The 17,322-nt window shown below is 34.9% G+C and overlaps 2 protein-coding genes across 2 annotated transcripts; both read left to right on the top strand.

Moving 5' to 3' along the window:
- Positions 1–293: 293 nt before the first annotated feature.
- Positions 294–1,220, top strand: LOC307097975 (olfactory receptor 4N5; the record flags this gene model as incomplete). Its single annotated transcript, XM_079768306.1, has 1 exon — positions 294–1,220. One exon carries the CDS (start codon positions 294–296, stop codon positions 1,218–1,220), a length of 927 nt encoding a protein of 308 aa, XP_079624432.1.
- Positions 1,221–15,591: 14,371 nt separating this feature from the next.
- LOC307097978 (olfactory receptor 4K1-like) lies at positions 15,592–16,503 on the top strand (the record flags this gene model as incomplete). Its single annotated transcript, XM_079768309.1, has 1 exon — positions 15,592–16,503. One exon carries the CDS (start codon positions 15,592–15,594, stop codon positions 16,501–16,503), a length of 912 nt encoding a protein of 303 aa, XP_079624435.1.
- Between the last annotated feature and the right edge of the window lie 819 nt (positions 16,504–17,322).

Raw genomic sequence — 17,322 nt, forward strand, 5'->3', positions numbered from 1 at the left:
TTTTTAATATACCTCAAGCAAAGTAGCCCGGAGTCCTAAAGGGGCACAATTATATAGATGCACTTAAATGGGGACAATAGTGTGGTCATAAGAACAGTGTCTAGGGGAATGGGGAAAATGAAGGGTAGAAAGATTAACTCAAAGCATATGAGAGTTATGAGGCATAAGTTATTTTCAGCTAGGGAATGTTTGATGTGTCAAATATTGTTTTTATTTGGAGAAGAGCTATGGCACAGATGAAAAGAAGGTTATAACAATATTTTTTGCTTTGTTATCCTGTATATTGAGGAGTTATGGAGAGTGAAAACAGCACAGTGGTGACAGAATTCATCCTCCTTGGTCTGACCCAGTCTCAAGATGTTCAACTCCTGGTCTTTGTGCTAGTTTTAATTTTCTACCTCATCATCCTCCCTGGAAATTTCCTCATCATTCTCACCATCAGATCAGACCCTGGCCTCACAGCGCCCCTCTATTTCTTTCTGGGCAACTTGGCGTTCCTGGATGCATCCTACTCCTTCATTGTGGCGCCCAGGATGCTGGTGGACTTCCTCTCTGAGAAGAAGGTAATCTCCTACAGGGGCTGCATCACTCAGCTCTTTTTCTTGCACTTCCTTGGAGCAGGAGAGATGTTTCTTCTTGTTGTGATGGCCTTTGACCGCTACATAGCCATCTGCCGTCCTTTACACTATTCAACTGTTATGAACCCTAGAGCCTGCTATGCCTTGCTGTTGGCTCTGTGGCTAGGAGGCTTTACTCATTCCATTGTACAAGTGGCCCTTATTCTCCACTTGCCCTTCTGTGGCCCAAACCAGCTGGATAACTTCTTCTGTGATGTGCCGCAGGTCATCAAGCTGGCCTGCACAGACACCTTTGTGGTGGAGCTCCTGATGGTCTCCAATAGTGGCCTGCTCACCCTCCTGTGCTTCCTGGGCCTTCTGGCCTCCTATGCAGTCATCCTGTGCCGTGTAAAGGGGCACTCCTCTGAAGGGAAGAACAAGGCTTTCTCCACATGCACCACACACATTATCATTGTGTTTCTCATGTTTGGACCCGCCATCTTCATCTACACTCGCCCCTTCAGAGCTTTCCCAGCTGACAAAGTGGTTTCCCTCTTTCACACAGTGATCTTTCCTTTGATGAATCCTGTGATTTATACCCTACGCAATCAGGAAGTGAAAGCTTCCATGAGGAGGTTACTCAGCTGGCACGTGGTTTTCTGAATGGAACAAAAGAATGAGAAAAGCAAGAAAAGAGAAAGTCCAGTTTGAATTAATTAAATAATGTATTCATTATGCACTGAATCAGTCAACCATTTAGCAGATATTGTGTTTTTTTAAGCACTTCCAATTTTCAGGCTCTATTATAGTTGTATGAATAAGACAGGTAAGATTCCCAGTCTCCTATGGTTACGTTCAAGTACCTAAAGACAGATTAAACTACTAAATTTAAAAAGAAAACACCATAATATTAAAACGAGATAGTGCTCTGAAACAAATCAAAAGTAATGCTATGATAGAGTTTGACAGGAAAATTATAGTTACTTTGCTTTTGGTTGTTAAGCAAGGTCTTGAGTGGTATTTAACTGATACCCAGATGACTTGAAAGAAACAACCATGCAATCACCTGGAGACAGAAATATCTGGGCAGAGATGATGACTAGTACAAGTACACAAAGATCTTAGGAGCTTGGTACATTTGAAGACCATAAAGAGATATAGAGTAGCTGTAAAGCAGTTAATGAAGGTAAAAGTGGCAGGAATTGCAATTGGAGAAGTTGGTATGGGCAAAACCTTGTATTTTAGGTGATGGTAAGAATTTCAATTTATTCAAATTTCAAAGAGAAACCATTAAAAGACATTAAGCAAAAATAACTACCTGATGTTTCCTATTTGACGTAGGCAACAACCTGAAGATTCTGAATAAAGGGCTATCTGTAGCAAAATATCATTAAGTGGAAAGTATCATGCTGTTAAGTATTTTTTTATGGACACTTAAAGGTCTAGTTACTTTTTCCTAATTTAGTGGAGAGAGGAAAAGAAAGCTGTTATATTCCATGGGACACTGTTATGAAACTATTTAACTTTCTATTTTAAAGTTTTGGAGAGCTTTGTGGTTATTCCTAATAGTTATTTTTTAAATATTAGAGAGGAATTTGAGTTTATTTGAAAATCTTTTTACCCTGAATGCAATGATGATAGGAATTTGGTGTGACAGTCATTATTTGGTTACAGATAACTAAATCACTCTGGTTATTTTTAAAATGGGAATAATATAAGGCGTTAGGCATTTACAAAATCATGAAAATACCTATAAGAGTAGCCTTTGATGTGGCAACCAGTAGCAAACCTCAAGACATTACCAACAAATTGGTATACATAGGGAGGTACTGTTCACATAGCAACTTTGGAGCTAAGAAATACAGAAGTCCTTTTTTTTTCATGCTGGTTCCAGGGTCACAGCACCTGAAAATACTCCAGAGCTGCTTTAATGCCAACTAGATATCCCCATACAAATGGAAGCCTTGCATTCTGTTATCTTTATGCCCACATCCATTATTCCTAAATTTAAATCTCACATAAGGGAATCAGAACTCATGAGCATACATCAGGGTTCAATTTTAATTCTAGAGGTCTGTGGATGAACCAGAGGTAGACTGAGTCTTATGAAGGCCGCAAATCAGCTTAAATCCAAACTCTGTTTGGATTAAGCAGTGTGTCTCAACCTTGGCATTATGGACATTTTGGGCCATACAATTCTTTGTTGTGAGAGATTTTCCTGTGCTCTATAGAATGTTTAGCAGCAATCCTGACTTTCACTTACTAGCTGTCAGTAAAAGTTCCTCAGCTGTAACACCAAAAGTATCCCTACATTTTGCAGTCCTCTAGAGGGCAAACTTGCCCCCACTGAGACACACTGGATTAAGAGAATTAACCTCCACTATATAGATCTAGTAGTGAAAGGAATGATCTTTTGGGGAAGCCTATATACTTTTAAAATGTTAATGAAGTGTCCATAATTTAATAGTAAATCACTAGAGATAGCAAAAGATAGAAATATGTTATCAAAAAATAAGAGAAAAACGGGGAAGGTAAATGGGAGGGAGGAGATATATGTACTACTATGTGTAATACTTTAAACAATAAAATAAAATTTAAAAAATAAGAGAAAAAGAGAGCGATAACTAAAATATAAGCACACATTATCCTATGAAATCAAATAAAAATAACATTATAATTACAATAATCAGTATGTTCCAAATAATAAAAGAAAAAATGTAATAGATAGGTTAAAAAAAAGAATTTGAACAGAGAGTTAGAATCCATAGAAAGAATTCAATGAAAATTATAGAGCGAAAAAAATCTAAAATCTAAATTCATTAGATGAGTTTAAAATTAGATTAAACACAGGAGAAGACTAAAGAATGAACTGGAACTAAAGTCAATAGAAAATAATAAAATTGAAATGCAAGAATAGAAAATACAGAAAAGGACATTAGAGATATGTGAGATAGAATGGAAATGTCTTATAGATGTACAATTGACTTCCAAGTAGTCTAGGGAAAAGAGGGGATGGGAGAAATGCAATATTTGAAGAGATAATCACAAAGAACATTTACAAATTGATAAAAGACATAAATCCATTGGTTGATCCCTTCCACCCTCCAACCTCCCCTACCTTTCCTCTGAGGTTTGACAGTCTTTTCTTTGTTTCTACGTCTCTAGGTCTATTTTTGTTCATCAGTTTATGTTGATCATTAGATTGCACATATGGTATCATGTGATATTTATCTTTCTCTGACTGGCTTATATGCATAACCCAAGGACACAGACAGTGGGTGGTGAAGGCTTCAGGTGAGAGGGGGGTGGGAGAGTAGAATGGGGGGAAAAAAGGAACATATGTAATACTTTCAACAATAAAGATTTATTTTTTAAAAAAAACATAAATCCACATATACAAACACTCTGTGTACCACAAGCAGAACAAAGAACAATAAAAGACACAAACACATCAATGTAAGAAAGATAAAGGAAAATCTTAGAAGCATCTGAGGTGGAGAAATGCATGTTGATTTGAAAAGAACAATGGTAGGACTAACAGGTTTTTAAAAATATATATTTTATTGATTTTTTTACAGAGAGGAAGGGAGAGGGATAGAGAGTTAGAAACATCAATGAGAGAGAAACATCAATCAACTGCCTCCTGCACACCCCCTACTGGGGATGTGCCCACAACCAAGGTACATGCCCTTGACCGGAATCAAAACTGGGACCCTTCAGTCAGCAGGCCGACGATCTATCCACTGACCCAAACCTGTTAGAGCGACTAACAGCTTTTTTATATCAGAAACATGAGAGCCAAAGGATAAAGGAGTGACATATTTAACATGCTGAAAGAAAACAATCTAAAAGTCTATATGAGTGGCACAATTTACCATAACTAAGATTTGGAAACAGCCTAAGTGGCCATCAGCAGATGAGTGGATTAAAAAACGGTGGTACATCTACACAATGGAATACTATGCTGCGGTCAAAAAAAAGGAATTCTTACCATTTGCAACAGCATAAATGGAAGTGGAGAGAATTATGCTAAATGAAATAAGCCAGTCAGAGAAAGATAAATATCATATGATCTCACTCATTTATGTAATATAATGAACAACATAAACTGGTGAACAAAAACAGATCCAGAGACAGAGAAGCATTGATCAGACCATCAAACCTCAGAGGGAAGGTAGGGGAGGGTGGGGGTAATGGCGAGAGATCAGCCAAAGGACCTGTATGCATATATGTCTAACCAAGGACACAAAAAACAGGGGGGTGAGGGCATGAGTGGGGGTTTGGGGGGTTAATAGGGAGATGAGGACACATGTAATGCCTTAATCAATAAAGAAATTTAAAAAATTAAAAAGAAAAAAGAAAAAAAATAAAGAAAAAAAATGTAAAAATGAAAGTCTATTTGAGATTAAAACATTGTCTTTAAATGAAGGTAAAATAAGGACATTTCAGAAAAAACAAAAATGAGTGAATCTGTTCCCTAAGAAGTTGCACTAAATAAATATTAATTGCTGTTCTTCAGGTAATAAAAAATAATTCTGTAGGAAACCACTAATTTGAAAGAAAGAATAAAAAATAAGAGAAAGTAGATTTTTAAATATGTTGATATATATAAATAAGCATACAGTGAATATTGACTGTACAAAAAATATAGCATGATGTCTTGTGGGGCTTGTCATATATATATATATATAATTACATATATGATAATTGTAAAAAATAAAATATCACTTACATGTAATAGGTTTATTATTTTTATGGCTGGATTAAAATTTACTTTCTTGTGAGATATTTTATATTTATTTATATTTTCCCACTCTTTTTGCTTCCTTTTGGTGTAATTGAAAAGGCAAGTAGATGGATTCTCCCTCAGAGCCTCAAGAAAGAAATGCAACGCGGCCAACCCTATGAGTTTAGCCCAGTGAGATTTGCATCAGACTTCTGAACTAAAGAAATGTAAGATAATAAATATTTGCTAGTTTAAGTCACTAAGTATAAGATAGTTTTCTACAGCAAGAACAGTAAATTAATACACCACTGTTTAAATAAATAGTAACCTATTAGCATAGTTTTCTATTTCTATCTTTTTACTTTTAATCTATATGAGTTTTTCTTTTTAATGGTGGCTACTTTCCTGCAACATATATTTTATATAATACAACAATCTCTGTTTAGTTAGGTTATTAGGTTATTTGCATATATTATGATTACATTTTGATTAAAATTTCTATTTTATATGTGTTCCATCTGTGGGTTTTTTTCAATTTTGTCATTTTTTAATATACTGGAGTGTTATTTTATATTATTATTTGTTTATACTTGTTATTTATTTAAACTTACTCATATTAATAATATTGGTTTCTTAGCTATCTCTTTTTTGTGTGATTTTTAGTGGTTGTTTTAGAGCTATAAATGCATACTTTACATTTTTAACTTATCACAGTCTAATTTCTATATTATATCTTTTCAGGTATTATATAAGAAAGTTACTACAGTAAGCTTTCATTTACCTCCCCTGAGCTCTTGTGTTGTGCTGTTTTATATGAAATGTCTACTATTATCTACTGTGATAATACATTCATTAATATATTGTTATTTTTGCTTTATATAGTCATTTACCTTTTAAAGAGATTTATATAATAAAAACTAGAGGCCGGGTGCACAAAAACTCATGCACTGGGGGTCGGGGGGTCCCTCAGCCCGGCCTGCCCCCTCTCACAGTCTGGGAGCCCTCAGGAGAAGTCTTACTGACGGCTTAGGCTGGCTCATGGCTGCCTGAGCCCACGGCTGCCTGAGCCCCAGGCCTCGCAGCTGCTGTGGCTTTGTCCAGAGATGTCCGCTCTAATTAGCATATTACCCTTTTATTACTGTAGATTGTTTTTAATTCTCTTTATGCTTCATTTTGTATACAGCAGCCTTCCTACCTCTGGCTCCTTGAATAACATAATTTTACTCAAGGTCATTTTATTATAACATTGTGAGGAAAAAATAAATTCTGGGCCCAGTCCACTGACTGTGTGGAGTTTGCACATTCTATTCTCCTCATGTCCACATGGGTTTTCTCTGGGTACTCCAGTTTCCTCCCACATCTTTGTAAATGAGTATGGGTGTGGGTGTGCCCTCTGAGTGAAACCTTTTACATTTAAGTTGTAGTTGATGGCCCAGAAGTGGTCTAGCTTAGCAAATGTTTCATGTGTACTTGAGAAGAATGTATATTCTACTGTTGTTGGATGAAGTGGTTTATAAATGTTAACCAGATAAAATTGACTGATGCTTTTGTTGAGTTCAACAATGTCCTTACTAATTTTCTGCCTGCTGAAAACAGAGTGTTGAAGTCTCCAACTATACTAATGACTTGGTCTGAATAACTCTCTTTGGAGTTATTTCAGTTTTGACTCATATATTTCAGGCTCTGTTGTTAGGCGCATATACATTAAGGAATGTTGTCTTTTTGGAAAATGAATATCTTCTCTCAGTTTTTCTCTATCCTTCACTTTTGAGGTATAATTTTACACAACATAAAAATCTAGATTGATTTTTTTAACACTATAAAATATTTAGTGTTAAAAAAATCAACCTAGATTTTTATATATTTTTTCTAGTACATGGTTTATGACAAGAAATCTGATGCAATTCTTATCCTTGTTCCTCTATAAGTAACATGATTTATTTCTCTCTAGAGTCCATCAAGATTTATTTTTTATTTTCTTTAGTTTGATTTTGAATATAATATGCTCTGGTGTAGATTTTCTTTATCCTGCTTGGTGTTCTTAGAGCTTTCTGGAATTGTGATTTAACATTAGCCACTATTACTCTGAAGTTCCACTTGTTTGTACTTGAAGATCTAGGTCTCAACTGTTAAGAGACTTCTCTGAGTGGCAAATCCAAATTGTTCCCTCTATAAATCTCTCGCACATCGTACACATTTTCTTCCACAGAAGTTATTTATAGCTTTCAATTATTTATTTATTTACGTAAGTATTTGTTTGATATATGGTCAAATTCTAACTTCTGGTCAACCTAGTTGGTTTAGTTAAACCACTATTCCATTAATAGACCATAGTTTTGTACATTGTAGGCAAATCACATAAACATTTTCTCTACTCAGTGACCTAAAAAAGTACATTCATATTGGGTTTTCCTTCTTCCCTCACTCAGCTCCCTTGTTCTCGCTCTCTCCTACTCCCAGAGATCCCCTTCTCACAGGAACTGACTACACACAACACTTGAACTCAAGCTCCTTTTGGGGACAAGGAAACTTAAATAAGACAGGAGCCAGAGGTGGGAAGTCCAAGGTGAAGTGCTGGTGAGAGACAAAACAATATTTTAATATGCCTGAGAGAAACATGAGAGACCTGTAGAAGCAACCACATTGGGCCCTTGGCCATATAGCAGAGTCAAAGGCCATCATTGTTATGGATACTCCAGCTAGAAAGAAGGCAAAAGGGTATATCTGGTGTGATGATTAAACTAAATCTAGTATACTATCATCACCATTTAACAGATTACACATTACTTTCTTTATCTGTGCTATTTTGTTTGGACACTGTCCAGAGAGATAAAAAATAAATAAACAAATAAACACTAAATAATAATACAAAGAATGATTTTATTTATTTTTAATGGTAAGGGAGACATTTTATTCAAGACTATTGCAATAGGGGAATGAAATTGGGCTTGATTCTGAATACAGCAAAGACAGTGGGGATTTATTTATAGGAGCAAGGTGAGGGATGAGTGGATGGAAAATTACTAAGAGGAGACATCAAGGGTAGGAAGATTCTTGCTAAACTGACCTAACAGATTTTTCCACTTGTTTATGACTTAAATGAAACTGTTTTAAACTGCTTGTTTATGACATAAAAATAAAGTTGCTTTGATATAAAAATGAAGTTGTGTCAGGATAACATCATTCTATGTCTGTTGTCAATGATAAGCAGTCAGCAGCCCAGCTGCTGAGGAGCCCTGCTGGGGGTTTACTAATAAGAATCATATGGAGAAGCAACTATGGCAAGGGGACATTTGGACTATAAATAATGAGAGTTCATGAGGACTATTTGAAAGTTTCAGTTTGGGTAAGCGACTCTTCACTAACCTAAAAGCTCTCTAAATGATACTGTTATAACATGGTTATTATTTAACAGGAAAGGAGTAAAGAGGAGACTAGATAATATAGGCATGCCATTTATACAGGTTTTCCAGGAAGCTGCAGTTAAATTCTCTAAGACTTTTCCCTGGAGATCCCTGGCGGAAGAGACTGGACAATAGACACATGCCCAGTAAGGTCTGGGTGATATGGAAAAGTGCTTACCTATCAGTCACACCTGGGAGCTAGTCAGTGGCCAGAATACGCGTGGACACTGCAAGGGCATGAAACCTGAATATTTAAACTGCTGGACAGAGGAGTGCACCCTCTTGGCTCTTGGCCCTCTAGCTCCCTTGGGACTCCTGTTGTAGGGGGCACAATTCCCTGCATTTGCCCAGGTAGCTTGTGGCCATCATTTTACATTCTAAAATACATGAGGCTCAGAGTTTATAACTTGATTGAGTTCCCATAGTTCATTAGTGATAGACCCAAGTCTCAGACTACATCTGCCTAGCTTCAAAGCCTGGGCTTTTTGGTTCACATCACTCACTATCCTCTTTCATGCACTATGCTAATAAGGTTCCCACTATTAGAAATTACATTCCTTTACCCCTACATCTCTGTGGAGTCTACCTATTATTCAATCAAATTGGTCCTGTCCTTGTTGATCCTTTAATCCTCTGAATATTATAGCTCCCAATTGTATAATAACTTTTGCTGCTCAATGTTTTATTTCTTAATCTTAACTTACCAACCTAATAGTGCATTCTTTAAGTTAAGGAATATGTGTTGTATGTATTTATATATAGACGTTCTTCTAAAACAGAGTCCTATGTCAGCTTCTTCCCTGAGCAGACTGCCAGAAGAAAGATGCAGAGTGGTATCCCATTTTTAAAAAAATCACTTTGCTTTGAAAACAACAGGTTGAAGAAATAACTTTATAGATCTCTAGGTTCCATAACAGCCTGGGAAGAAGTTGAAGGTAAAGGGATAAAACAGAAAGGGTCATTTCTTGAGTCTAAGAAGAGATCATCAAAATAGTACTATTGAAAATGTGGAAAGAGAAGTACATTCAGTACTCCATCACTTAATTCTTTTCTCTACCCTTGCACAACAATTTTTAGCTCATAGATGTCTTGACCTTATTTAAAAGTATATTCATGCCAGTAGCCTACTACTTTTTACACCATCAGTCTGGGAGAGAATCCAGACCAACATTCAAAAAATCTATCTACTACCTTATTTAAAGGTGTCTTTCCCCCCAATGATTCCTTAACTCCAAATTATAATTCTTATTTAGTTGGTGGTCTTGGAGTAGCCCTTTCTAATATAATTCAGCATCCTGGTTTGAGACATGGATGTTTACCTGTCTTTCTCAACCAATTACTAACAATCCCTATAACATATACATATGTAAGTCTTTTTAAGATGGCAATTCATTTTAATTTGCATATCTCAAATGATTAGTGACTTTGAGCATTTTTTCATATGTCTCTTGGTCTTCTGTATGTCCACTTTGGAGAAGTGTCTATTTAGATCCTTTGCCCATTTTTTAATTGGATTGTCTTCTTTTTGTTAAGTTATATGAATTCCTTATATATTTTGGAAGTTAACCCCTTATCAGATGTATCATTGGCAAATATGTTCTCCCAGGCAGTGGGTTCTCTTTTCACTTTTGTTGATGGTTTTTCTTGCTATGCAGAAGCTTTTTATTTTGATGTAGTGCCATTTGTTTATTTTCTTCTTGGTTTCCTTTGCCCTAGGCGATGTATCTATAAACATATTGCTATGAGATATATCTGAAATTTTACTGCCTATGGCTTCTTCTAAGATTTTTATGGTTTCACGACTTAAAAATTTAAGTTACTTTTAAGTCTTTTACCCATTTTGAATTTATTCTTGTGTATGATGTAAGTTGGTGGTCTAGTTTCTTTCTTTCTTTCTTTCTTTCTTTCTTTCTTTCTTTCTTTCTTTCTTTCTTTCTTTTTTTGCATGTATCTATCCAATTTTCCCAACACTATTTATTAAAGAGACTGTCTTAACTCCATTGTATGCTCTTGCCTCCTTTGTCAAATATTAATTGAGCATCATGGTTTGGGTCAATTTCTGGGGTCTCTGTTCTGTTCCATTGATCTATATGCCTGTTCTTGTGGAAAGCACTTTTAAAAGGTATCTTTACTTTTCAACAAAAAATAAGGTATGTTTTCAATATATTTTATCTTAATTTTTCTTTATTTCTCTAAAGACAACCATTATTGTTAAATGAAAGTATTTAAGCATACATTTATTTTAAATAATTTGCAACTTAAAGTAACCTTCTATATTCTACATACTCAATAGTAAACAAGACTCCTCCAGGTATATATGTGGATACATGCTCTTTGGAGAAGTAAATGCATGTAAATTATGTAAATGCATTGAAAGGAAATGGAAACAACAGCCACCAAAATGTGGACACATTATTTTTTTCAGTGAAAAGAAAGTAATAAAACAGGGACAATAGAGTCAGACCATAATATTTCCTTCTCAAACCTATAAAGTGTTGGAATCTTACTAACACTGAATTTACATAATACTTTGTAAAAGTATTACAAATAACAGCTAGGTTTCTATTATTGTTTTGTTATTTAGAAGAATATTGATAATGCTGCTTTTTACTCAATGTTAAACCTAGAACATTGCTCAAATAAACACAGAAATTTTTGAAACTTCAAAATATTTTCTACTCTTCATGAAAACCCTACAAAACCAGCAATTCAAAGCACCATTGGCTTCTACCAGTGACTGGCTCATCTCTCTCTGCTGGTCATCTCCTGCCTACTCATCCACGTCAGCTGAATTCTGCTGGGACTAGAAATGACAACTCAGTTCTGAAAGAATGTTCCTCTTGAAAAAAAAATAACTGAAGAAATATTTTAAAACTGTGTTTAAATTTCATCATTAGAACTTATATGATTGTACTCACCAAGTCTGTCTTTGACCATAGGCACATTTTCAGGTAATACTCTTAATTCAGAGGAACTCAGAAATTAAGAGGTCCCAAAGGAGCATAGCATGACTAGCTTGAAAGTTTCCTACCCCAGAGGCTACTCTCTATAGTGAATATATGCCTCACACTCTCCCACGATCACTGGTCACAACAGAAAATGGATTGTTTTGCTGAAATATGACTTTGTTTCAGATTCTAGTTAGAATATGAACAATGCTTTATCCATGGGAAAAAATGTGGTCAAATATGGTGTCTCTCGGGTAAGAAAATATAATTTATACTATGTAAATTTCTTAATTTCTCCCTTAATTACCTTCCCCTGTCACATTGAAAACAACTTCACAATGTTTTAATACCATATATCCATACATATTAATTGGGATGGAAGTTGTGCATACATTGCTTCATAGATACCAGAAATATCAAAGGTTTTTTGTTTCTCTTAGCTACATCTTGGTACTTTTGGACTTCCATAAAGTCACATAGCACCTTCAGTGCCCTGGCTGAGGAAGTTTTCATGTTCTCACAGCACCACAATCATCAGGTTCCACAATTTTCATGGATTAAGTAACTCTTCCAGGCACAGATATGTGCTATAATTAACAGAAATTTCCAACATGGGGAAATTTGATTATTAATGATTTAGCTCAAAAAGAAGCCTAATAGAAACATGGAGGAAAATATCTCAAAAGCTCTAACAGTCAATAGTTACCTTAGAAGTGGAATGGATGCTCTTGGAACAGCAGGAGATATAGAATGGTATCACAGAAGGAGGAGGACTAAAGTCAGAGAACATTGGGTGTGCATCCTTGTCATGCTGTCTCTTAGCCCTGAGACTTCTAACAGGTTGCCCTGAGGGTCAACCTCAGAATAGTAAGACATATTTCATGGGTTTATTGTGAAGATTAATTTAGACAAAGTAAGTGAAAGTTCCTAGCACATAGGATGCATTCAGAGAGAGACAGAGAAACACAGAGAGACAAAGAGACTTAGTCTTGACATGATCCTGACATTATCAGCTCCAAAAGGAAAAATGGAAATTTTTTCACATTTTTTGTTTTTTCTTTTTTTAAGTTTTGATTCTCTTTGGTGAGTTCTGCTTTTAAGTCTTTTGATTCTATACATACTCTTGGAAGCTGGAGATTTATCTCTCCCACCTAGAATATGCTTGAAAATTTATTATAAAAGTATTATTAGTATGGATATTAACATAATTATTTTAGCAGTAATATTTTGCTTTAGTAACTCAACTAAAACAATATTAACATTTTTTAAAGCCAGTATTAGGTTAAAAAAGAAGACATAGACTTTTACTTCTTTGGTATAACTTAGGGCCTTTTTTTTTTTTCTTCTTTTTTTTTTCTCTTTTTTTCTTTTTTCCTCTAAAAAGCACAGAAGTGATGAGTGTGCAGTAAGAAAATATTTTATAAATTCTTGTTGGCCATATTAGAAAAAATTAAAAGCCTCTTATGCACTTAGTACTTTCTAATTTTGTTTTTATTTTCATCCTTGATATCTGATAACTCTAAAGAATTTAAAAAACAACATCAACAACAACTTCAATTATAGACAACAGTGAAGGTAAACCCAGACTAAATTAGAGGAAATCCTGAAGCAATTGGTGCCAAGAGCAATAACAGAATTATTATAGATACAGAGAATATATTTCATACAACTATTGGCTATTTATATTTCTTCTTATGTCAATGCTTTTTCATAGATCATTAATTCTTAAGGAGCATCTTATTTTTTTTCTTGATTTATAGGAAATCATATTTCTTCTCAACAAACTAAACTCTTCTCTAAACTAACATTCTTTCCTAATTCTAATAGGTCCTCTGTTAACTGTGTTTTGCCGTTTGCCTTTTATTGACATTGTTTTTCCAGCAGTACAATGAGTATGATTGTTATTGTGAGTGGTTAAAATGTTTTGTATAGCTCTGAGTTATATAGAAAAAAAATTAAAACTATATAGCTGTTCCCAACTTTGATAGAAGGCTAGGAACACCAGTCAAGAACTTAGTAATGGCTGTTAGAGATAATTGATCTATTATGACAAAGACTGAGATCCAAAAATTTGTAAAAGAAGAAGGAATAGGAGGAGGTGAAAAGAGAAGAAAAACTGGGAGGAGAGAGAAAAGTTTAAAAGAGAAATATACAGATCTACTTTACAGCATAATAGGATTGTTAGATTTTTTAAGTAATTTAAATAGCAAAAATAACTCCTTTAGAGACAAACTTAAATTCTAACTTGTGATAAGAACTTTAATTAATTTGTAATTTACTCTGCCAAAGATTGTTTGGGAGAACATATATTTCAAAAATCATGATAAGGCATATGATACTGAATGAAAGTAGCTTCCTATGGACATGTTGGAAATGGAAGAATTTACCTAACTCTAAAATTGTAGCCAGAGCCTCAGAACCCAAGGACCCTCTCATGTGTAACACACACAAAAAATCTTTCTCTCAAGTACAGTGACGCAGTTCTCTCCCAGTTTTCACCACAGCTTTTGGATCATTTTAGACATTGCAGAGACTTCCAGAGTTTAGTTTCTCAGAAGCTATGCTGTTTCAAATAAGAAAACTTCACACCAGATTCTGTATTCTGTAGTCCTTAATAATGTCTAGCAAAATAAGCTTTCAAACATAATTTAGAGTTTGATATTCAAGACTCAACTTCAGGATTCAGCTGTGGTGGAGGTATACTTTAAGCGTTGAGTAATTTCTTGCAGGTTACAAAAGCTCTGAGTTTTATGCCGAAACCGGTTTGGCTTAGTGGATAGAGCGTCGGCCTGCGGACTCAAGGGTCCCAGGTTCGATTCCAGTCAAGGGCATGTACCTTAGTTGCGGGCACATCCCCAGTAGGGGGAGTACAAGAGGCGGCTGATCGATGTTTCTAACTCTCTATCCCTCTCTCTTCCTCTCTGTAAATATCAAAAGCTTTGAGTTTTATGAACAAAGAATATTTCTCCCAGTTGCTCATGATTTATCCTTTCTTTATACCTAGAATGAATGATTCTTTCACCTTCTCCTTGATTTATCTGCTCTTCTACTTAGTGAACTCTGTGAAAAAGTTTCATCTCTTTGGCAAGACTAGTATTAATATCTTTTTTAACTGATTGATTCATGTATTTAAGCATTAATAAAAAATCATTAACCTTCAGTCATGTGCTAAATATTATTTCAATTTTTCAAATTTACATATAAAAACTATTTTTCTACCATATACCCACTACACAAAACACCATTTTTTAAAAAGTTATTTTATCTCAGGTCCACTGTATTGAATTGATTATAATGCTTTATTCAAAACATATTCTCACCATTTTTCCATGACCATTTTGTATTTGTCTATTTACTACAAAATTTATACCTATGAAAACATGACCTAATACAAGATCTAAACAATTGATAATAACATACAACTGCTATGTGTTCATCCTCATGCTGACCCTCAGCTTTCCCACAGTTGAGGCTACTTACATTTTAGCATCTTCTCTTTTTGTACATAGTTTTATCATTTATACAGTTCCTGCAAAGTATACTGTTATTTTTCTATTGCTTTTTACCTTATTAAAATTATGCTGAATGGATCTTGCTTTGGATTTTTCCCCTTTATTATTATATCTTACTAAGATATAACTATATCAGTATATATAGTTGTATTTTATTTGTCACAATAATATTGCATTGTCCTGCCTATGGGTATTATTATAAATTTCTCCTCATATACATATGCAAGAGTTTATCTTGAGTATTTAAATGGAATTAAATGGCTAGGTCATAGAATGTGTGAATGTTGAAGTATACAAGATAAGGCCCAAAGTGATTATATCAGTATACCCTCCCTATTAATAATATATAAAAGATCCTCTTCTCCTGATTCACATACTGTTTACTCAAAAAAAAATTGAATTTCATGTCTTTTCTTCAGATGAATTTAAAACAAACTGGACTAAATGGAAGAAGTTAACCAGTCTGTGGTGTCAGAGTTTATTATTCTTGGACTATGTAATTCATGGGAGCTCCAGGCCTTCCTCCTAGTGATATTTTCTTCACTTTATTTGATCACCATTTTAGGCAACATCTTCATTGTGCTCCTAATTATCACTGACCTTCATCTCCACTCCCCCATGTACTTCCTGTTAGCCAATCTTTCATTCATTGATTTCTGCCTTTCCTCAGTCACCACCCCTAAAATGATCACAGACTTTCTCAAGGAAAACAAGACCATCTCCTTTGGAGGCTGCATGTGTCAGATTTTCTTTGGACATTTCTTTGGAGGGAGTGAGATGGTGCTGCTTGTGTCAATGGCCTACGACCGTTATGTGGCCATCTGTAAGCCACTTCATTACTCCAACATCATGAACAGGCGCATGTGCATTCTGTTAGTGATGATGTCATGGATCGTTGGCTTTGTGCATTCAGTAAGCCAACTAGCTATGATTATAAAGCTCCCCTTCTGTGGACCCAGGGAACTGGATAGCTTTTTTTGTGATATTCCATTGGTAATAAAGCTAGCCTGCATGGATACCTATGTTCTAGAAATGTTGATAAATGCTGACAGTGGGGTACTGGCAACCATCTGCTTCATACAGTTGCTGATATCTTACTCTTATATTCTGTTTACTGTCTGCCTTCACTCTAAGGATGGAGCATCCAAGGCTCTCTCCACCTGTACTGCCCATATCACAGTGGTGGTGCTGTTCTTTGGGCCTTGCATCTTCATCTATCTGTGGCCACTCAGCATCACCTGGGTGGACAAGTTTCTTGCTGTATTTTATGCGGTCATTACACCTCTCCTAAATCCAGCTATTTACACTCTAAGAAACAAAGAAATTAAAAATGCCATTAAGAGATTACGATGTTAGCATGTGGATTTCTGTGATATTTTGGGGTCTTACATTATCAGAATGTCCACTGTAAGCTTCCTAAATTAGCCACTCTTGTCCTGTTATGTGGAACTGGGAACATTCCCCAATTCATACATGGAAACCAGATGTATCTCCAGATGTAAGTTTTACATCAATTCTCTTATAGTCCACAATCATTTATTGATTATTGAATGCAAAGTGATTTGGGAAATTTGGCCAGTATAACTATGATTTTGGTTGTGCCCAATTGAAGTTGATAACAATGTTAATGTTACTTATTACTGTTGGTGTTGCTACTTCAACACCCACCACATATCTTGAAATTCTTTATTATGCTAAGCATTTTCTTGAGCAAGGAATTTCACATAGATCTTCTCTAAATTTTTTTCAATATGTCAGTGCATTGAATATTGCTATCTTTATTTTTTAATGGATAAATTTGTTTCTCAATTAGTTAACATTCTAACTACCTATCTATCTGAAAAGATGGTATAAAGGTAAATCATTATTCATTTTGCATCACACTCAGATAAAAAATTGAATTATAACTATAATCTGGAGGGAATGCTGTTCCCTCAACTTCATGTTTTAGTAATTTGTGAAAAGTATGTAATTGTCTGCGGAAGATATACATTAAATAGAATGATGGTTATACTAACAACCTTTGAGTATTTTGCTACTTCTCTTTCTATTTATAAATGGATGAAAGGGTTTAATATCTATACCAATAAAATCAGGGAGGGGGGAAATGTTATAAGTTAGAATAAACTATTTGTTTAAGTCATTGTAGTGTTCAGGTGGCCTGTAAGCAACTAG

Source organism: Cnephaeus nilssonii, assembly GCF_951640355.1.
Source record: "Cnephaeus nilssonii genome assembly, chromosome: 4".
In the NCBI taxonomy this organism is placed as follows: Eukaryota; Metazoa; Chordata; class Mammalia; order Chiroptera; family Vespertilionidae; genus Cnephaeus; species Cnephaeus nilssonii.